The sequence below is a fragment of the Terrapene carolina genome, unplaced genomic scaffold, assembly GCF_002925995.2.
Source record: "Terrapene carolina triunguis isolate 2854851 unplaced genomic scaffold, T_m_triunguis-2.0 Scaffold33715, whole genome shotgun sequence".
Lineage (NCBI taxonomy): Eukaryota > Metazoa > Chordata > Testudines > Emydidae > Terrapene > Terrapene triunguis.
The window spans coordinates 797188-815945 of NW_020698066.1; the positions used below are offsets into that span (position 1 = coordinate 797188).

The window sequence follows — 18758 nt, forward strand, 5'->3', positions numbered from 1 at the left end:
GAAAAGTATTAGGCAATCTAAATATAACAGTCATTACTGGCTCCTTCTATAATATAGTAAATATCAATGTAGAAAAACAAATCCTAAAATAAAAATCGTTCAGTTTTATTATTTGCATTACACTAGCACTCAGCAGTCTTAGCAGACAAGGCCCATCTAGTAAGAAACACTCAGCTTGCAATCGTATTTAAGAAACATAAAAGTAGATGAAACGAACAACACGGGGGCGTGGGGAGGGCAGAAGAACAACCGTGTAAGAATAATGTCAGGGACCAGCTCTCGTTTGGCTCACAAGAGAGCTACAGGGCAGCCTGCGTCGCTCCGCTCCGCTCTGCCCGCCCTTGGTTACTGAGACCAGGTGAGCGGAAGGGAAGCGCCACTGCACAGGGACCTAGCGCTGAATTACCCTGGAGTGGTGGGGGCGGGGGGCACAGAGGGAGGGGCTATGGAGGGAGGGGGAAGGATTTGAGGCGCGGGGCTGGGCTAGGGAGGAGAGGAAGTGGGCGGGGCTATGAGAGAGGGAGCTCGACGATGACGTTGCGGGGCGGGGCTAGGGGAACCGGGTGGAGTAAGGTTGGGGAAAGCGCCTGACTGACGTGCCGTGCTGAGGTCAGAGTTTGCGCAGATCCCGGAAGTGCGGCGGGTGGGCGCGGGCAGTTCTCTGTACGGCTGCGGGCGGACGGACAGGCCCACCAAGCGCAGGCAGGGGGAGGGAAACATGGCGACTTTTATTTCGGTGCAGTCGAAGAAGGCCTCCGAGGTGGACTTGGCCAAGCCGCTCTGCAAGTTCATCCAGCAGACGTACCCGGCCGGGGAGGCGCAGAGCGATCACTGCCGCGCGGCCGAGGAGCTCAACAAGCTGCGCAAAAGCGCGGTCGGCCGCCCACTCGACAAGCACGAGAGCTCGCTCGAGACGCTGATGAGGTGCGGGGGGGGGAGCACGCGCGGGCGGGCTCCACGGTAGGGGGGGGCGGGGAGGAGAGGAGAGCGACGCCAGGCCTGTGCTGCTGTCCCGTCCGGACAGGTCGGCGCCAGCCGGGTGGAGCGCAAACACCCGCGGCGGCGGCTGTGCGCGCGAGCGGGAGGGGGGAGCAGGAATGGGAAGGGAAGGGGCGGGGGGAGGGGCAGGCGGTAGTGTTATTTGTGGGAAGTTCTTGCAGAGCGGACCCGGTGTTTCCCAGCCAGGCCCCGGGCGTCGCGTCGCCCTCCCCCTGGGGGGTAACAGGGTTTCTGCCCCTCCTCCCGCCCCCTGGCTGTGTTCCCAGCGCGGCGGTTTCTTACCGGGGATGTGCTCGCGCCGCCTGGGCGTCTCCCGCGTGACATCAGGGGTCCGCTCAACTTGCCGGGACACCTTGGCCGGGCCGTGGTGCGAGGCCGCGTCGCGTCATGCTGGCGGCCTGGCCCCCACGAGCCCAGTGGCCTGAGTGAGGCCGCGGGTCGGGGCAGGGAGGTGCTGCCCGGGGGGCGCTCTCCGCCCGCTGTCTCCGGCCCGTTGCCATAGGTGGTAGTTCCGGACGTTACTGCCCCTTTCCTATGGCTTACAGCTCTTCCCTCCTGCCCCCCCGTGCCGTGAGCTGAGCTGTTTTCACGTCGCCTCCTCTGTTTTCCTTCTCCTCGCTTCTGTCACGTTTGTTGCTTCTTAACTTGTTGTCTTGTGTTTGCGCCTCTTCCCGGCTTCCCAAGCAGCGCATGTCTGTGATCTGCTTGGTATGAGGGAGTGTGTCTGTGGCTCTGCTGTGCCAGGACTCTTGCACTCTAGGTGAGTGGCATAGGAGAAAAAGGAACCGTGGGCAGCTGTGGTGCTGCTTCTAACCCGCAACGCTGTACACCTGAACTGCTTCTGTGTCCAGCTGTGGGGATGCTGTGCGGCCCACCTGCTCCTTTACCCATGGAAGCGCTCCATCTTTCTTCATCCCCACTGGATTAGGCACAGTTTGCTTGGGAAACACTGATCTGGGGGTTGATTACAGGTTTCAGCGTGCCAAGTAACTTCTTCTAATTTCCAAATGATAGGATGCATGCTGGGACTTGTAGTTTGACACATGTATTGCTAAATTGAAGGAATGGCTGCAATCTGTTAAGTTTTATGTGAATGGTGTGAAGCCCTTTGGCAAATTGTCAGTGCTGCTTTAATGGGGCAAAATCCCTGTGTTAAGATCTTGGAAATATCCCAAATAGTAAGCTGCTTTGACAGCTAGGAGAGCAAGTTATACTGTCCAGTTACACAGGCAAAAGGTACTGTAAAAGGGCCCATATGAGCAACAGACTTCTGAAATGCAAATTAGACCAACCTAAGGCTTACACTATTAAATAGTAAAGGAGAAATCAGTACTTCAGAGTGTTTTGTGTACTTTGTGTTCTGAAAGTACACAGTGAAAGCTCGGGGGGTCGAGGGGGGAGCAAATGAAAGAACTTGAGTCTTTAACTCACCAGACTCTCATGAAGGTGGTAATGGAAAACGTTCTTTGAAAACCAGTGCCTTCTACATAGTGACTTAATAAATATTGAAAGTAACCAGGTATACTCACTAAAACATACTACACAAATGGTCAGAATTTGAATGAAGACACTAATTTTTTAGGCCTTGTCTACACTACAGAGTTTTGTCGACAAAAGTTATGCCGCTTTAATTAAATGGCTTTATTTAAACCACTGTTGCATGTCCACACTATGCTCCTTGTCTGCAGAGTGCATCCCCACTAGCAGCTCTTGCATCAACACGGAGAGCAGTGCACTGTGGGTAGCTATCCCCTTGTGCAAGGGGCTGCAGGGTGCTTTGGGAATGGTGTGCAATGCCTCCTGGGGCAGGTACAGCATCACATGATGCAGGTTTCTCAATCCCATCCTTCCGTGGGCATCCTAGTAGGTTGCCAGCTGCTTTTCAACTGAAGTGTGTGTGTGTGAGTGAGTGACGGGGATTGATGTGTGTGCGGAGAGACCAGAAACAGTGTGTAAACGCCCCCCGCATCCTGCTTTGCCTGCCTATGGTTCTGTGATTCCCTCTGAGTCCTCCCAGTCTCCTCAGCTGCTCGGAGCAACCTCCTCAACAGCTCTGTGAACTCTCCGCTCTGAGAAATGTCAAAGCTTCCTGAAGCTTTGAAATGGGAGGGGCGCATGTATACATAGCTAGATGCAGGGCAGCTGAGTTCATCAGTCCCCACCTTCCTCCTTGGTTCTGCACAGCGTCCTGTCCCGTTTCCTCTCCCACCCCCACCAGGAACCTGCCTGGTGCTGTGTTCCTAGTGTGGGGAGAGCAGGAGAATTCCATGATAATGATTTGCTCTTTGCTGCCTGAATGGTATGCTCAGCTGTCAGGACTTCCCGGAACTTTGAAAGAGGAGGTGCCAGGCCCGCTGACAGCAATTTCGGGCCCCAGAGCAGAACGGTCCGCCTGACGTTTGGGCGGTGCTGCTGCCTGCGCTGGCTAGTGCCCAGCGAGCTGCTGCTGCCGCCTCCTGTGCTAGCCGGTGCCCAGTGAGCTCTTCCAGCACAGCCAGGGCTTCCACATGCGCGCTTGGCTGCCTTTACCACTGTCGGTACCATCCCGTGTGTGTCTAGGAGTCCTGCGGGCCGCCTGGGCAATTTAAAAGTGCCTTCTGCTGCTACTGTGGCAATGTCTGGGGGCCCCCTGGCCGTTTTAAATCGCCTGGGCAATTGCCCCCTATGTCCCTCTTCCCCCCTCTCCCCCGTCGCCTGGGAGGGGCGCATTCCTGTAGGGCCTGAGTTCAAGACAGAGAGAAGAGCGGTTACGGTGGGCATTGTGGGATAGTGGGGGAGGCCAGTTCTGGCGATATAATGAATGGCAGTGTCTACAGTGATGCTTTAACTTTGCCACAAAAAACAACCCAATAGCTTCCCAACTCTCACAGAAGAGCAGAAGAATTATCGATAAATTGAAATACTGATATACTGTAGCAGTATTCCTGTGGCATCAGTTAATACAAACCTGTATATTAGAGGGTAGGACATTCATTTTAATCTCCATAGAAAAGGCAGTTCTTCATATATAAATTGTCTCATCCCCTATGCCACCTTTCTTACATATCCTGTGAGCCAGATCTTTGGGCACAGTGCCACTCCACCAGTGAACTTTGTCCACAAAACCTAAGTAAGTGACCCCATAAAGATCACCCCAAGGAAGCTTTCTCTACAAGGGCTATGAACAGTGTATTGTCAGCAGTTACGGTTTACCACAAGCGCGCTCTCTCTAAAAAAGCACATTTATTCTTTAGGTAAAAGCATTACAGAGAAAACATAGTAACAACAAAAGTTCCTATTTGCATGCTAAAAGCTTTCCAGAGGTTGCACATCAGACTTATGGGGCTTTCATAGGCCAAAGTTTTTCCAGACCCTCTACAACGCAGCATTTTTATCCCAAAAGTCCTTTCTTTGTGTTTGTCTCTGGAAAACCCAGTTTGAACCAGTGTATGCAAGCTTCCCTAAGGGTTGGCATCTCTGTGGAGGAATTTACAATCAAAATGATTCACCTTAATCACCCCCCACTATGTTTGGTTCTTGGGGGAGCTGTGATAACCTGATCCCCTGGAGTTGCATTCAGTCCCTGGCCCACAGTGATGCACACACTTGATACATTATGGTCTCCAAAGATACTGTATGGCATTTCAATATGTGTCACAAGCACCATCCTGCAGCTCAGCCCTGATAGCTTTTTAACAGGCTCAGGTGTTTGTTCTTCAATTAACAGCCTAGATAAGCTAATTTAAGGGGAACGAGCCTTGTAAGGGTAGCCTGGGCCTAGACTCGTCTTAAAGGAGCCAGCAGCTCTGTGGCAAGGACACAACAATTTGAGATTCTCATTTGTCTGAGAATTTTGTGCCTACTTTGGTAACACCTACGATTATTACAACTGAAGAATCTAGTAAGGGAGGGAAATCTTTTTTTTTTTGGTTGACTTTGTGTATGTCTACAGTCATAGTGTTTTCACTGTATAGCATTCACTTGCTCCAAAAGATGTTTATAAATGTCAACGTGGAAGCAGAATAATTCTTTCAATAAGGATTTTAAAAAAGGACATGCCTATTTATATCAAACTGGAATTTCTTTGTTGTTAATTTAAAAAATGTTGACTATCCCTTTTTAATACAAAAATAAATTCTTATTGTATTTATCAACATTTTGTAGGGAAATAAAGCAGGCTATCAGACAGAAGCTACATAAAATAAATTCACATCCCACTCCACTCTGTAGTTGACTAAATTTAGGCTCTAGAAGCCCATAAAAAGGGGTATATGTGTGAAATTCCAAAGGGAGTGTAAGGGTCATAAAGTGAAAGATCTACCACAGCCATTCCCAGAGTATTTGACTCTAAAATGGTGAGAGTTGGCCAGCTGACTTTACTTGCCAGGTTGTAGGCCATTTAGGGACTTAAGGGTATCTAGGTGATATATCTACACTACAGTGGCACAGCTACAGTGCTACAGCTATGTCATTGTAGTGTAGCTGCTTCCTACATTGATAGATGGAAAAACCCCTTCCATGTGGGTAATCCACCTCTCTGAGAAGTGGTAGCTCGGACTAGGAAAGAATTTTTCTGACAGCCAAGTTGAGTCTGCAGTGGGCTTAGGTTGACCTAACTACTCCGCAGAAGGTGCAAACTTTTTCAGAGCCCTGAGCAATGTAGCTAGGTCAATCTAATTTTTATGTGTAGACTAGGCCTGTATTCTTTTTTAAGGATGTAAAGTAAGTTAATTACTAACGCTTTGAATTGAACCTAGAAGTGAACAGGAAGTAAGTACAAATACTTCAGCAGGCTGTGTGATTTTGGGACTTGAAAATCACTTCTGTCATCACCAGCTCATCTTCCCCCCCCTCTCTCTGTGCCATACATTCACTAACTACTTTGACTTAAAGATGGTTTTTAGTAGCTGCTATCTTGAAATGCTAGAAATAAACTGCTTTGTCATCTGCAATCCACTTGGAAGTCCAATTTGCAAATGGTATACAGCATTAATCTCTAACTAGCACTTTTAGAGAGCCTATTACATTCCTATCAGAATGGAGGTGTTATTGAGGAAAAGAAGGAAGCCATTGTTCTGAGTGACTTGATTTTAAGTTTTGTCACCTGCCAAGAGTGAAATATAGAGAAAAATGCTAATTTCTATCCTTTCCACTTGTGTAAGGTATGCTTCTAGAATTCATGGATCATGAAATATAGTCTCTTAAATTTGTTGGTCCCTCATTTTAGAATTGTCTTCCTTGCTTTAGCTCAGCACTAAATATACCAAGTCCCTACTACAAGACGGGCCCAACAAAGAAAGTAACGGAATGCCACTAGCCGTCACCTACAGCCCCCAACTAAAACCTCTGCAGCGCATCATCAAGGATCTACAACCTATCCTGAAGGATAATCCCTCACTCTCACAGACCTTGGGAGACCGGCCAGTCCTCACCTACAGACAGCCCCCGAACCTGAAGCAAATACTCACCACCAGCTACATATCACACAACAAAAACACCAACCCAGGAACCAAACCCTGCTACAAACCTTGGTGGCAACTCTGCCCACATATCTATTCAAGGGACACCATCATAGGACCTAACCACATCAGCCATACCATCTGGAGCTCATTCGCCTGCACATCTACCAATGTGATGTATGCCATCATGTGCCAGCAATGCCCCTCTGCCGTGTACATTGGCCAAACTGGACAGTCTCTACGCAAAAGAATAAATGGACACAAATCTGACATCAGGAATCCTAACATTCAAAAACCAGTAGGAAAACACTTCAATCTCTCTGGTCACTCAATAACAGACCTAAAAGTGGCAATTCTTCAACAAAAAAACTTCAAAAACAGATTTCAGCGTGAAGCTGCAGAACTGGAATTAATTTGTAAACTGGATACCATCAGATTAGGCCTGAATAAAGACTGGGAGTGGTTGGGTAATTACAAAACCTAAACTTAATTTCCCCAATACTAATTTCTCCCTACTGTTACTCACACCTTCTTTAATGGGCCACTCTCTTACCACTTCAAAAGTTATTTTTCCTCCCTTGGTATCCTGCTGTTAATTGATTTCTCGTTAGACTGATCTCACACTTGGTAAAGCAACCCCCATTCTTTCATGTATTTATACCTGCTCCTGTATTTTTCACTTCATGCATCTGATGAAGTGGGTTCTAGCCCACAAAAGCTTATGCCCAAATAAATTTGTTAGTCTCAAGGACTCCTCGTTGTTTTTGCTGATACAGACTAACACGGCTACCACTCTGAAACAAGTCTCATATTTTGATCCAGTATTGGCTAAGTGAGGCCCTACTCAAAAGTGATGACATTTCTCTTTGTTGGATGTAACGTAACTTCTGAACACTGTATCAAATTAGTTCCTTCAGGGAGTGTTCTAGGCATCAGTGGGCAGAACCCTATAGATTTTGATGAAAATTGGGTAAACCAGAAAAGAGGCTTGCACAGCTGTGGGTTGGATGCTTAGCTAGCAGCAGGAGTGGAGAATAAAAGAGGCTTTATTTCTTCTTTTCTAATGCCCTGCCTCACCAAACCCTGCTCGGTTGGGTTGGGGTGGAGGGGTGAGAAGGAGAGGGTGCCTCCCTTCCAGTTCAAGGGAAAGATGGGTACGTTAGAGGGGAAGAAAAGGGGGGGGGGAGAGGCGCCTTGGCATGAGGGAAGGGGAGGTGGAGGGTTTTTCAAGGAATCCCTGAAGTAGAGGAGAATGGGAGTGTGGCACACAGGGAGCTTGCGGGTGTGACCGGAAGGAAACAAGGAGCCCTTGGTGTGTGCAATGAGCTCCACTATGGAAATGTGCAACATTCTAGTTTATTTTCATTACAGTAGTTCTGGGAGGCCAGCAGAGAATGGGGCCCCCTTGTGCTAGGCAAAAATAGTGACCAAAGAGCTTGCAATCAAAATAGACAAATGGTTGGGGGTAGAGAGAACATACAAGTTGAATCAGCATAGTGATGGTTAGCAAATGTTATGTTAATGTCATGATTTTTTTAATGTCATGATTTTTTAAATTTAATTCTCTGTAACATGATCATGAATGTCAAGGCAGATTTGTTTCCTTGTCTGTCATGTGTTCATACGGTGGACACTTTGCATAAGGATCTCTCCTCCTCCTACCACATGTGGGAAGTGGGATGGAAGAGACACATTGTCCTCAGTATCCCTTGCCTTCCATCCACCTCCCCTCCTAGATCCACAGTGATTGCTGCCACAGTGGAGGCACATTGCATGTTCTAGTTATCTTTCCCAAAATGTTGCAGAATTAGTGGGGGAGTTCCATGATTTACGTATGGAGGGCAACCCTCCCTCCTTCCTCAATGTAAACAAGACCAATACAACTCTTAATCTGGTATTTACCTCCGCTCTTTTGTCTGTTGGTCTAGATACTACGATCAGCTGTGTTCCATAGAGCCAAAATTTCCATTTTCTGAAAATCAGGTAAGGTGTAAGACTTGCATTGGCTTCACATATACTGTATTGGGACAATAGTTCATGGAAACCAGGATGTCTTTTTTAAATTTTCTTCTTCTACTACTACTACTACTACTACTACTTCTTCTAGGCCTATGTCTAAGACAGTGCTTCTCCCAGGAAAGACATTAATCTCTCTTAGCTTCATTTCCTAATCTCTCTCTACTTACATGTGTCTGTGGACGTGTTTAATCCTGATACTTTGAGATTTCACCCGTGGTAACTATCATTGCTCTCATTTTACAGATGCCAAAATGCAGGCTCAGAAAAAATGTGATTTTTCTGGAGGCCACTGTGATCTGGTCCATCGGTAACAGTGGCACTTATTCAGCTATAGAGTTCATTTGCAATCACCTTATTTGCTAGTATACACTATTTTAAATTTTGTATTTAAACCTGATTTATTTTTAATAAGGGTTGCAAATTCTTTCTTTATGAGCAAAGAGGTAATGTAGATCTTTTAGCTGTTCTATATCCGTCTTTGTTGAGGTGTAAGAAGACATCAGTCATCCATTTCGAGTTGGCTGCGCCAGTGTCTATAGGGCAGAAGTCACCATTTCTGTTCTTTCAAGGCGTGCTCCTTTCAGACAGTGATGTGTTTGGCAGAAAGACTGACACACTTCTTACAAAGAGATTTGTATGACAGCAACTTAGTCCTTCTTTTAAACATGCTAAGTTCCACAAGGTTTATTCAAAGAGAGCTTCTACTGAAGTCTGTAAAGGGTGCTCCAAGGTAGGATGGCTCAGTAAAGGGGAAATAATTGGAAGTGATGGTAAAGAGAACCCAGAGGTAAATATATATTTGTATATAGTTGCACAACTTCTGGCATGGGACTTCCTCCTATGATAAATTCTCTTGTGGTGATCTTCACACTTTGCCATGCTGAAGAATTGAAGAACTTATCTGAGTTTCTCAAACCTTCTCTTCAAGAAGTAAGGTCTACAAATCCCACCCACCCTGGGAATAAAATATGGCAGGCACCCTTTTCTGCTAGCAGTACTTGCTCAGAGTGGAAAATTCTCTTGTATTAGTAATTCTTGTCATGGTTACAAGGCTAGCTACACCTCTGACCCTTTCTCCGGTCTCCCTGAGTGCACCTCCATTAGTACTAAGGCTTCCTACTTTGCCTTTCCTGGGATGGAATCCGATGGTTCTCCCTCTTTTAGACTGGGTCCTAGGATATAGGCCCTATGTACTGACTATGCTTTCCTGGCAGGTACAACTGGATTCAGGGTTGCCAACCCTCCAGGATTGGCCTGGAGTCTCCTGGAATCGGCATTGATCTCCCAGTGGCTGTTGAAAGCAATCCAGGAGATTTTAGTAGAATATTTTAAGAAAATGACAGTACGTCATGTTGGGGGAGGGGGGAAATCTCTGAGAATAGCTTGTCAGAGCTGGCAACCCTAGGTACCAATGGTGGTTCTCTGTGGAGTCTGTGACCAGCTGTGAATAGGGATCCAAACAGCCTTCCTATAACAAATTATTTTTTGTTCTTAACAGTAGGAACAAAACATTAACATAAGAAAAAAGGATTATTAAAACAACAAAAGGTCGACATAAGTCTCTCTCATTCAGACTCCTAGACAGACCTACTTTGCCCCGACCCCTAACCTCTGGGTGTCTGCATCTCAGTCTCCTAACTCTCTCTCCCCCTCCTGTTCAGGGAGTGTCCTTTAAAATCCAGATAGTTTTTGTTCTCTTTTCCTTGAGCTTGGGTCTGCTTTGCCAAACCAGTTTGAGTGCAGCAGAGTTTCAGAAGTGGAAATTCAAAGTGAATGTCTCTTGTGTTGTCTCTGAAGTTTTTGCTAGGAAGTGTGTATCAGGATCCACACATACACATTCCTTCCTGGGTGCATTTCTGAACAATCCTGCTATTGAATTAAATCAGTATATGCATGCAGTAAGCAGCACAATCATCCAGGCAAGATATGATATTCATAAATTATTGTAGAGCATCTTCAAATCCATCACAGTTCTTAAAACAAAAAAAAGTTCATGTACTTTACTTTGGAGAATGGTTAGGTTTCCTTGTAGCTTTGGAAATTTCTCACATTGGCACTCTCTTCAGGGGAAGGAGGTTCTGCCCTGTCATTCACAGGTATAATTCTGCTTCCAAAATGTGAGCATTAAAGACCTGTTGTGAGAAACTGTGAACCTTTCTTATTGAAGACATTTTGTGTAAGCTTAGATAGAAAGTTGAGTAGGAAAATTTATATGTGAAACTTAAGACTGTCTTAAGGTTCATAGGATTTTTGTAACATTACTTACACATTGCTAAGCATTATAATGCTTTAATTAGAATAAAACAGATAAAACTGTGTACTGGATGTCTTTTTAAAATCTTTCTAAAATGAAATGCAGCGCATTCTCCTTCCCTTTTTTCAGATCTGTGTGACCTTTACATGGAAAGATGCCTTTGATAAAGGGTCGCTTTTTGGAGGATCTGTCAAACTTGGTATGTAATTCTAATGAAAATAAAATGCAAGTAATTCTTCTAATAACGAATTTTGAAAATATTTGTATTTTGATGGTGGCCTGGTTTTCAACATCACCGTTTCTCACTGTGGGTACGTCTACACTTACCGGAGGGTCCGACGGCAGGCAATCGATGTTCTGGGATCGATTTATTGCTTCTGGTTTAGACGCGGTAAATCGATCCCGGATCGATCCCGGAAGTGCTCGCCGTCGACGCCGGTACTCCAGCTCGGCGAGAGGAGTACGCGGCATCGACGGGGGAGCCTTCCTGCCGCGTCTGGACCCGCGGTAAGTTCGGACTAAGGTACTTCGAATTCAGCTACGTTATTAACGTAGCTGAATTTGTGTACCTTAGTCCGAAGTGGGGGGGTAGTGTGGACCAGGCCTCAGGCTGTTTCAGTGAGTCCAGGCACTAGAACTCCTCCTCTTGGAGATTTTATCCCTTTGGAGCTATGCAATCAGCGCGTGTTTGTAGCGACGCAGGACAGCCTTTTCAAAACAAGGCAGCTTTTATTAGTCGATTGGAATACAGTATTTTTTGGGGTCCTTTTTTTTGGAATGAAAAAGCCGAGCTTGTACATGTTACCATGTTGGCAGCACTACCTTCCTCTCTGGCCCCCACTATCCAGGATTGTGTGTCTGCAGTGGGCAGCAGAATACTTACTACAGCTTCTGACACATGAGTTCTTTGTTTCAAGCTCTACTCATGCTATTTTCCTATGCTCTGCTGGCCAAGGGAAGTAATATTGAAAGTTGTCTGGTGGTTGGTCCTCCACTTTTTCTTCGAGGTAATTCAATGTGTTGACAGTTCTTGGGGATCCATGCTTACCAATCCAGACGTATGCACATGACCAACACCCATCTCTTATTCCCCTGTCCTAGAGAAGAATTTAAACCCCTCAGTCCTAGAAGGTCATAATACAAAAGTGAGTGGGGAAACCAAGTCACACAGTTTTTAATAAAATACAAAAATTTCCCCCATTCCACTTGGCAATATGTGCAATCACGGTGTTCAGCTGGATAAATAAGACTGACTTCCTTGCTTTCCCTAGTACGTTACTTTTGATTTCTTACTGAAGCCCTACAGATGCATTTATTACAGTACTGCTCACTGTTGAGGGGTGTCCTGGTAGGCCATACTTCACCAGTTCATGGAGAGGAAACATTAAAATCCCTGGGTCACTACTTGAAGGGAGGGGAAGAAAGGAACAGTTTACTCCCTCCTGCAGCTGCTTTGTTCTAACCTTATCACTTTGGACCTCGCTCCCCTTTCCTTTCTCTCCTCCCTCCTGCCCCAGTTTGTTTCCTACAAAATGCTCTACTGTGTGGGGAAGGGAAAGTCTTGTTCAGAGCAGAGAAGGGTGCAGTGCAAGTGGGTGGGAGAAAGCACTTCCAGCAGCAGTGAGTTTACCCTATCTCACGTGATGGCAGCTGCATATGACTAATAACTTCTCCAAGGCTATTAATGGGCTTGGCTGCTTGATATTCAGAGCCAAGTGTTTCCCAATGTGTGGGTTAGGTACATCCTCTCGGGCTGTGAAGAACTGCTGGGGGTTGGACAGGCCTCTCAGTTCTCCAGAATGAAGGCTTAATTTAAATAAGGATGTGTGTACCCTGCAGCTGGGAGGTGCAATACCCAACTCCGATGACAGACTCATGAGAGTGGCCATACTGAGTCAGACCAATGGTCCATCCAGTCCAGCATCTTGCCTCTGACAGTGGCCAGTGCCAGATATTTCAGAGGAAATGAATAGAACAAGGCAATTTGGAGTGATCTGTCCTATCATCCAGTCCCAGCCACTGACAGTTGGCGATTAGGAACGCCTGGCACATGGTGTCCCTCATGCTAGTTTTGTTCAAGCTAATGCACTAAAAAAAGGCAGCGTAGATATTGCAGCACAGGCAGCATCTCAAGCTAGCTGCCCAAGTACAAACCCACCAACCCTCTGGGTCTGAGATCAGGTGGCCAGCCCAAGCCTCTGCCTGTGCTCAGGGCTGGCTCCAGGGTTTTGGCAGTCGCCCCCCCCCCCCCCCCCCAAAAAAAAAAAAAAAGCCGTGATCGTGATCTGCGGCGGCAATTTGGCGGAAGGTCCTTCGCTCCGAGCGGGAGTGAGGGACCGTCCGCCGAATTGCTGCCGAATAGCTGGACCTGCCGCCCCTCTCCGGAGTGGCCGCCCCAAGCACCTGCTTGGCAAGCTGGTGCCTGGAGCCGGCCCTGCCTGTGCTGCAGTGTCCACACTGCCATTTTTATCATTCTAGCTCAAGCAAAGCTAGCACAAGTAAGTCTGTCTGTCGGCTGAGAATCAGACCTCTCAGCTGCAGTGCAGACATACCCTAAGTCTCTAGCTGTTATGGATGCAGAGAGAATCTTGACAATGTGAATCTAGCATAACTAATGCAGAGAGATCTGCCAGAATTTGCAGAGATCGTGAAACAATAGCTCTCAGGTCTGAAATCCACCATTCATTTCAGTAGATGCTAACTTAAATGTCAGTGGTGATAGTTTAAATGTTAATAATTGACTATTTCACTGATTGTTTAAAGCCATCAAAGAGGAAGTATCATGCACAGTTACACAATCTACTCTTAAGCGACTGCTCACTTTGAGCAGGACTTCAACAATAATACATGCTGGAACTGAAGATTTGTGACTTATTTTCCTAATGTGGGGCTTATCTTTTAAAAGTTTGGGAAATGCTGTGCTACATGTAAGATTCAGCCTTCTCTAGATAAACAAGGATTCTTCTTTCTTTGTAGTTCTCTTTAACATGCAGGATCAGAGTGATTTGGGTGTTAAAAGTTCCATACAGTTGCTTCCTTAGCTTCTTGTTTGAAACTACTGGTGGTCTCCAAATTCAGAAGATACTTACTTTCCTGTAAGTCCTGGCCTTCTTGTCTTTAGGAGGGCAAAATGCTGAAGCTTATTTTCCTCACAGAATGCTCACTCTGGCTTTTTTGGTTTCAGCTCTGGCAAGTTTGGGATATGAGAAGACCTGCGTTTTGTTCAACTGTGGTGCATTAGCTAGTCAGATTGCATCAGAGCAGAATCTGGATAATGATGAAGGATTGAAAACTGCTGCTAAACATTATCAGGTGTGGAAGTCTCTCTGTACTGACAAACATTGAAACTATTAATTCTTAAAATTAAAAATTTCCAGTTAAGAGAAAAATATATCTTAACCTCCCATTACTGAAAAACTTGAAACTGTTGACCTCTGACTGAACACCAGAACTCTAATTGGCCAAACTCAGAACACCCCAAATAAACATCTTCTGTTTTAACCTGTAAACATGACTCTTCCCCACCCCCAGTCCCTGCCTTTGGTTAAGTGGTCTGCTGAGCAGCTGGTCTTTTTTTTTTAAAAAAAAGTAAATATCAGTAAAGTATGATATAATACTATGTATGTTTGCAAGTTCCTTGAGGATCCTAAATAGATGGCAAACTGGCTTTGTGTTTGCTGAAGCCTTTGAACTGTATTGGCTATGTCCTTGGTAATAAGTTCTTCAAAATCTTTAAGTTGAGTTCGTCACATCTCCCCTCTCCAAAATTAGGAGTCCAAAGAAATCTGGGCATTGCAACAATGTTTAATTCCCCACCACATCCCAAACTTTTAATCTGTTGTAGTATTTTTGAGGACTTGCTTTTACTGTTATGAAAATATATGGGCCATCTCAAATGTTCTTTCAAAATACTGAGTTTGCTGGCTGTGGTAAGAGAATTCCTTATTGGACTCTTTGCCTGGTTTTGGGTCAAACAAGGAAGTTGGGGATATTGAAGGATATCTTCAGCAAAAATACAGTGTTGCTTCCAGCTAGGGTCAGCTTTGGAATGTTTTGTAACACAGTAAGGAACTGTAGGTGGTTAATTATGATAGAAAATTGAGCATAAAAATCATATCTGTGGGAAGCAAGGGCTATGAAAAATGTAGTTTCATGTTCTCCAACATCTTATTTACTGCCCATTTAAAAAAAAAAAAAAATCCCAAAAAGTATAATAGCTGTGAAAAACATTTAGATTTTTCATAACTTGTTTCTTCAGTTATGCAGTATTCTTAGGTCGAACAGCCCCTTTTTGGTAAGTATGGAGTGATAACAGTACGGTCATCAGTATTTCAAAGGAGTGCAACTATGATTTTGAAGTTTATTTGTAGTACCATTGCTAAGGTCTCACCAGATATCAGGGCCCCATTTGTGCAAACACAACAGACCGTTCCTACTCCAAAGAGCTTGTTCTCTAAGAAGATAAAACAGATCTAAGGATGGTAGAAGGAAGAGATGCACAGAGATGAAGACATGATTTGTCCAAAGTCACTCAGCAGGTCCCTGGCAAATTTGGGGATAGAACCCCAATATCTGGAATTCCACACTGCCTCCTCTAGAATGAGATGTGCCTTCTCTAACGTTAACTACTCAGTACTCCTATCTTCCATAGCTGTATCGTCAATACAGGAAAAAATTGTGTAATATCACTTAAACTGTATTTCTAAATTTTGTACCTCTCAGATCTTTATCATAATGCGGAAAGCATAGGTAGCTTCTCTGAGATTCATGTAAAAGGTAAAAACTTTCTCTAGATGTGCATGTATTGTGGATTATGTACACATTAGACAAAAGGTATAGACATTGTTTTGTCAACCTGTACTTGTACTGAAATTGATATATACATGTTCAGTAGTTCGTAAATAGTTAACCTGACAATTGAATCACCTCAGCAACAACAACAACAAAAACTACAGCAACTTCAATTTGTCTCTTACCATGATTATGGATAGCATACATTGTCTTGGTCTTAAACTGCCTTATTCATAGAATCATTTTAAGAGACAATAGATTCAGAAAAGTCTGTTTAGGTTACCCAGTTTTAACTTTATTTGTATTTTGCAACTCTTCTCCCCAGACTGTTGTTGATACTTCTAACAGAACTAATCCATTAATTTCCATGCTCCTTTCCCTGCCTCTTCAGTATTTATATGCATGTGTCTCTTATTGTATCACCTCATTTCCTTTCTGGTGGTACCCCTCTAGGTATTTTTCATTCATGGTTTATTATGCCATGCTGCTGTAATGCAAACTCAATTGTGCACAACCATGAGGGCCCTTCCTTTTTACTGCTTATTTCATATATCTTTAGCATTGCTGTAAGGCCACTTTAATTCCATGTCAGTAGTTTCATTTAGAAGTGTTGACGTTGCAGTGTCAGAACAGACCAATAGTCCTTTTACACCAGTATCGTATTTGATCATGACTAGGTGCTTCAGAGGAAGTTATTAATGTCCACAGAATGCCCATAACTATGGAATACAATACCACGACAAATTTTTACCTTATAACCTGCACTTGGAAGTTTAATAGCCCTTGTCTTAGGGCTTATGTCTGTGTAGTTAAGGTGATGCAGTGTCCATTTAGACATTGCATTACTTACATCTATTGGCTGTCATTCTTGACAATTTCACGGCTGCTGCCCAGGCTCTTGGCTCCCTGGTCCCTGCTGGGAGCACCTGTGTTCCGGATGAGAAGTGTACCTGGGCTCCTGGCAGGGATATCAGCGCCCAGTGTCCAGTCAGCTGCCATTTCTAGCAAGGAGCCGAGAAGCCTGTTGCATCTGCTCTGTTCCCGGCAAGGAGCTGGGCTGCCAGTGAGGAGATGCCCACGGAGCTGAGAGCCCTGTCTCTCAGCCCCCCACACTGCCCCTCTTAAGTCGGTGGAAGCATTCCTGGTGGGGATGCACACCATCGACAGAAGAAGGGCGGTATGGACATGAACCACGGCAATAATTACAGCGGTGACTGTAAGTCGACCTAACGTAGATCGATTTAAGTTTATAATGTAGACATACAATGCACTCAACTGAAGGTATCTTCCAAATTTATATACTTTTCTTCTTTATAGCTTTGGTTAATAGCTTCTCAGTCAGCTTGTTCAGCTGCTGTCTTAGAACAGGTGGGATCTCAAGAGTTACAAAGCCCATATTCTAGATTTTGTCCTTTCTGGTCTCTGCATTGCTGTTAACTATAAAAGTAAGTTTGTTTCTCAGACATCTGTTTATGCTGTAGCTTTTCTATAAGCAAAAGTTTGTTTAAAATACAGGAAGAATAATTTATTCATTTTTGCTTTGGTTCAGTTCGCTAGTGGTGCCTTCCAACACATTAAAGACACAGTCTTGTCTGCGTTGAATCGAGAGCCTACAGTGGACATCTCTCCAGATACAGTTGGAACCCTTAGTCTTATTATGTTGGCTCAAGCTCAAGAGGTGTTTTTCTTAAAAGCAACAAGAGGTATAACTTTACATTTTACAAATGTACTTAAGTGTTCTTCACAACTTCCACAAATGTTTTGATTTTGACTTATTAATTTGAGAAATGAAGTTTAGTATCATGCGGGCCTTTCAGAACTGCCTCATTCATCCCTCAACTGTTCTTTTCACCGTAATGGAAGTACTGATTGTGTGAAAACTTAACATTTCTCCTTAACTCTTCTTGTCATAGTGAATATCAGTTGTCAGGTTGTGACTTGATTTTGAGAAGTTGATTTCATCATCCTGTCTTTCTCTTCCTGAGTCTTACCAGGACTGAGCATGCTGCCTGAAAAGTGACCATGTTCATGTAGGAAATCTATCCCAGGTCTTGCATGTGGCACAGAGTGCTATTTACTAGACTACTGGATGACTTGAATTCTGTTTTTCAATTTAATTTTCCTTGATAAAGTGCTTCAATGTCATTCCTGTAGATTCATGGCATTGGACTAGCTTTTTTTTTTTTATATTGGATATTGCATAGAGGCAGAGTTGAAGGAAAACAATTAATAACATCTTATGAGAGATTGAAAATAATTTAAGTATCAGCTAGTAAACTGCACACTACGTTTTTATAACCTCGGTCAGGAATGTCTAAATGAAGAATTTACAGTGTTAAAGTATGTTGCTAGAGCAGACCCTGTTCATGTTACGTCTGCAGCACCTCCTTGCAGTGAGAAGCAGGGTGACCAGAATGAAGCTTCCCAAAAATAAGTAGGGATGCCTCTCAGTCTTGCTATATTCATGACTGCTGACAGTATTACATAGGGGGACCACTATCTTGGGATGCATTGTGTAGAATACACCCCAAAACTTACCAGTACATTCTTCACTAAAGGTGAACATGGGTGAAAGAGAATTGGTTTGAACCAAAACTGATTTTTTTGGCTTTCCTCTTGCTGAAACAAAAAACAAGTTTTGAGTCAAACAAAACATTTTGGAAACAAAAAAAAAAATCTTTTTAGTTTTGGGACATCATCAGGTGTTAAATCTTTTTTTGGTGTGCTAAATTTCAAAGCAAAATGCATTTCAAAAGTAAAAGTTGAAATAAAATGCTGTTGCAGAATGGTCTCTTTGCCAAATACAGCCTGTGAAAATATGCATATTTTTGTGCAATTTAATATTTCTCAGTAAAATTTGGCCCGCCTATATTCCTGGCCCACTTTTGTACCAAAGTGTTCACGTAAAATCTTCCTCCTAATCACAGGCAGCAACAAGTCACATTAGGATTTGTAGGTCTTGTTGACACTTTCCTTCTTCCTGAGAAATCTGGTTTACAGGCATGGATTCCTTTCCGACCTCTGTACAGAAAAGATGTTGTCTTTCATGGTAGTTAGTGTTTGTTGGCAGCCTCCTACATAAAGGAGATATTGACAAAGAACTGTCTGAAAAGTATCCCAGATGCATCATTATAATTTAAGCAATCATTCTTTCTATTATGTGCTTTGGCTCAAGCAGAGAGACAAGGTGGGTGAGGTAGCAGCTTTTTATTGGACCCTCTTCTGTTGGTGAGAGAGACAAGTTGGTCCAGTAAAAG

The 18758-nt window shown here is 44.3% G+C and overlaps 1 protein-coding gene across 2 annotated transcripts in view; it reads left to right on the forward strand.

Annotated features, from left to right (window-relative positions):
• The first annotated feature begins 634 nt into the window (after nucleotides 1-634).
• Nucleotides 635-18758, forward strand: part of LOC112110660 (programmed cell death 6-interacting protein) — a 51106-nt gene continuing 32982 nt past the window's right edge. For both annotated transcript variants that reach the window (XM_024205770.2, XM_024205771.3), the window contains exons 1-5: nucleotides 635-924; nucleotides 8366-8420; nucleotides 10840-10909; nucleotides 13895-14022; nucleotides 17051-17204. In XM_024205770.2, the coding sequence (XP_024061538.1) occupies nucleotides 719-924; nucleotides 8366-8420; nucleotides 10840-10909; nucleotides 13895-14022; nucleotides 17051-17204 (613 nt within the window). In that variant the 5' untranslated portion in view covers nucleotides 635-718. The remainder of the gene's footprint in view (nucleotides 925-8365; nucleotides 8421-10839; nucleotides 10910-13894; nucleotides 14023-17050; nucleotides 17205-18758) is intronic.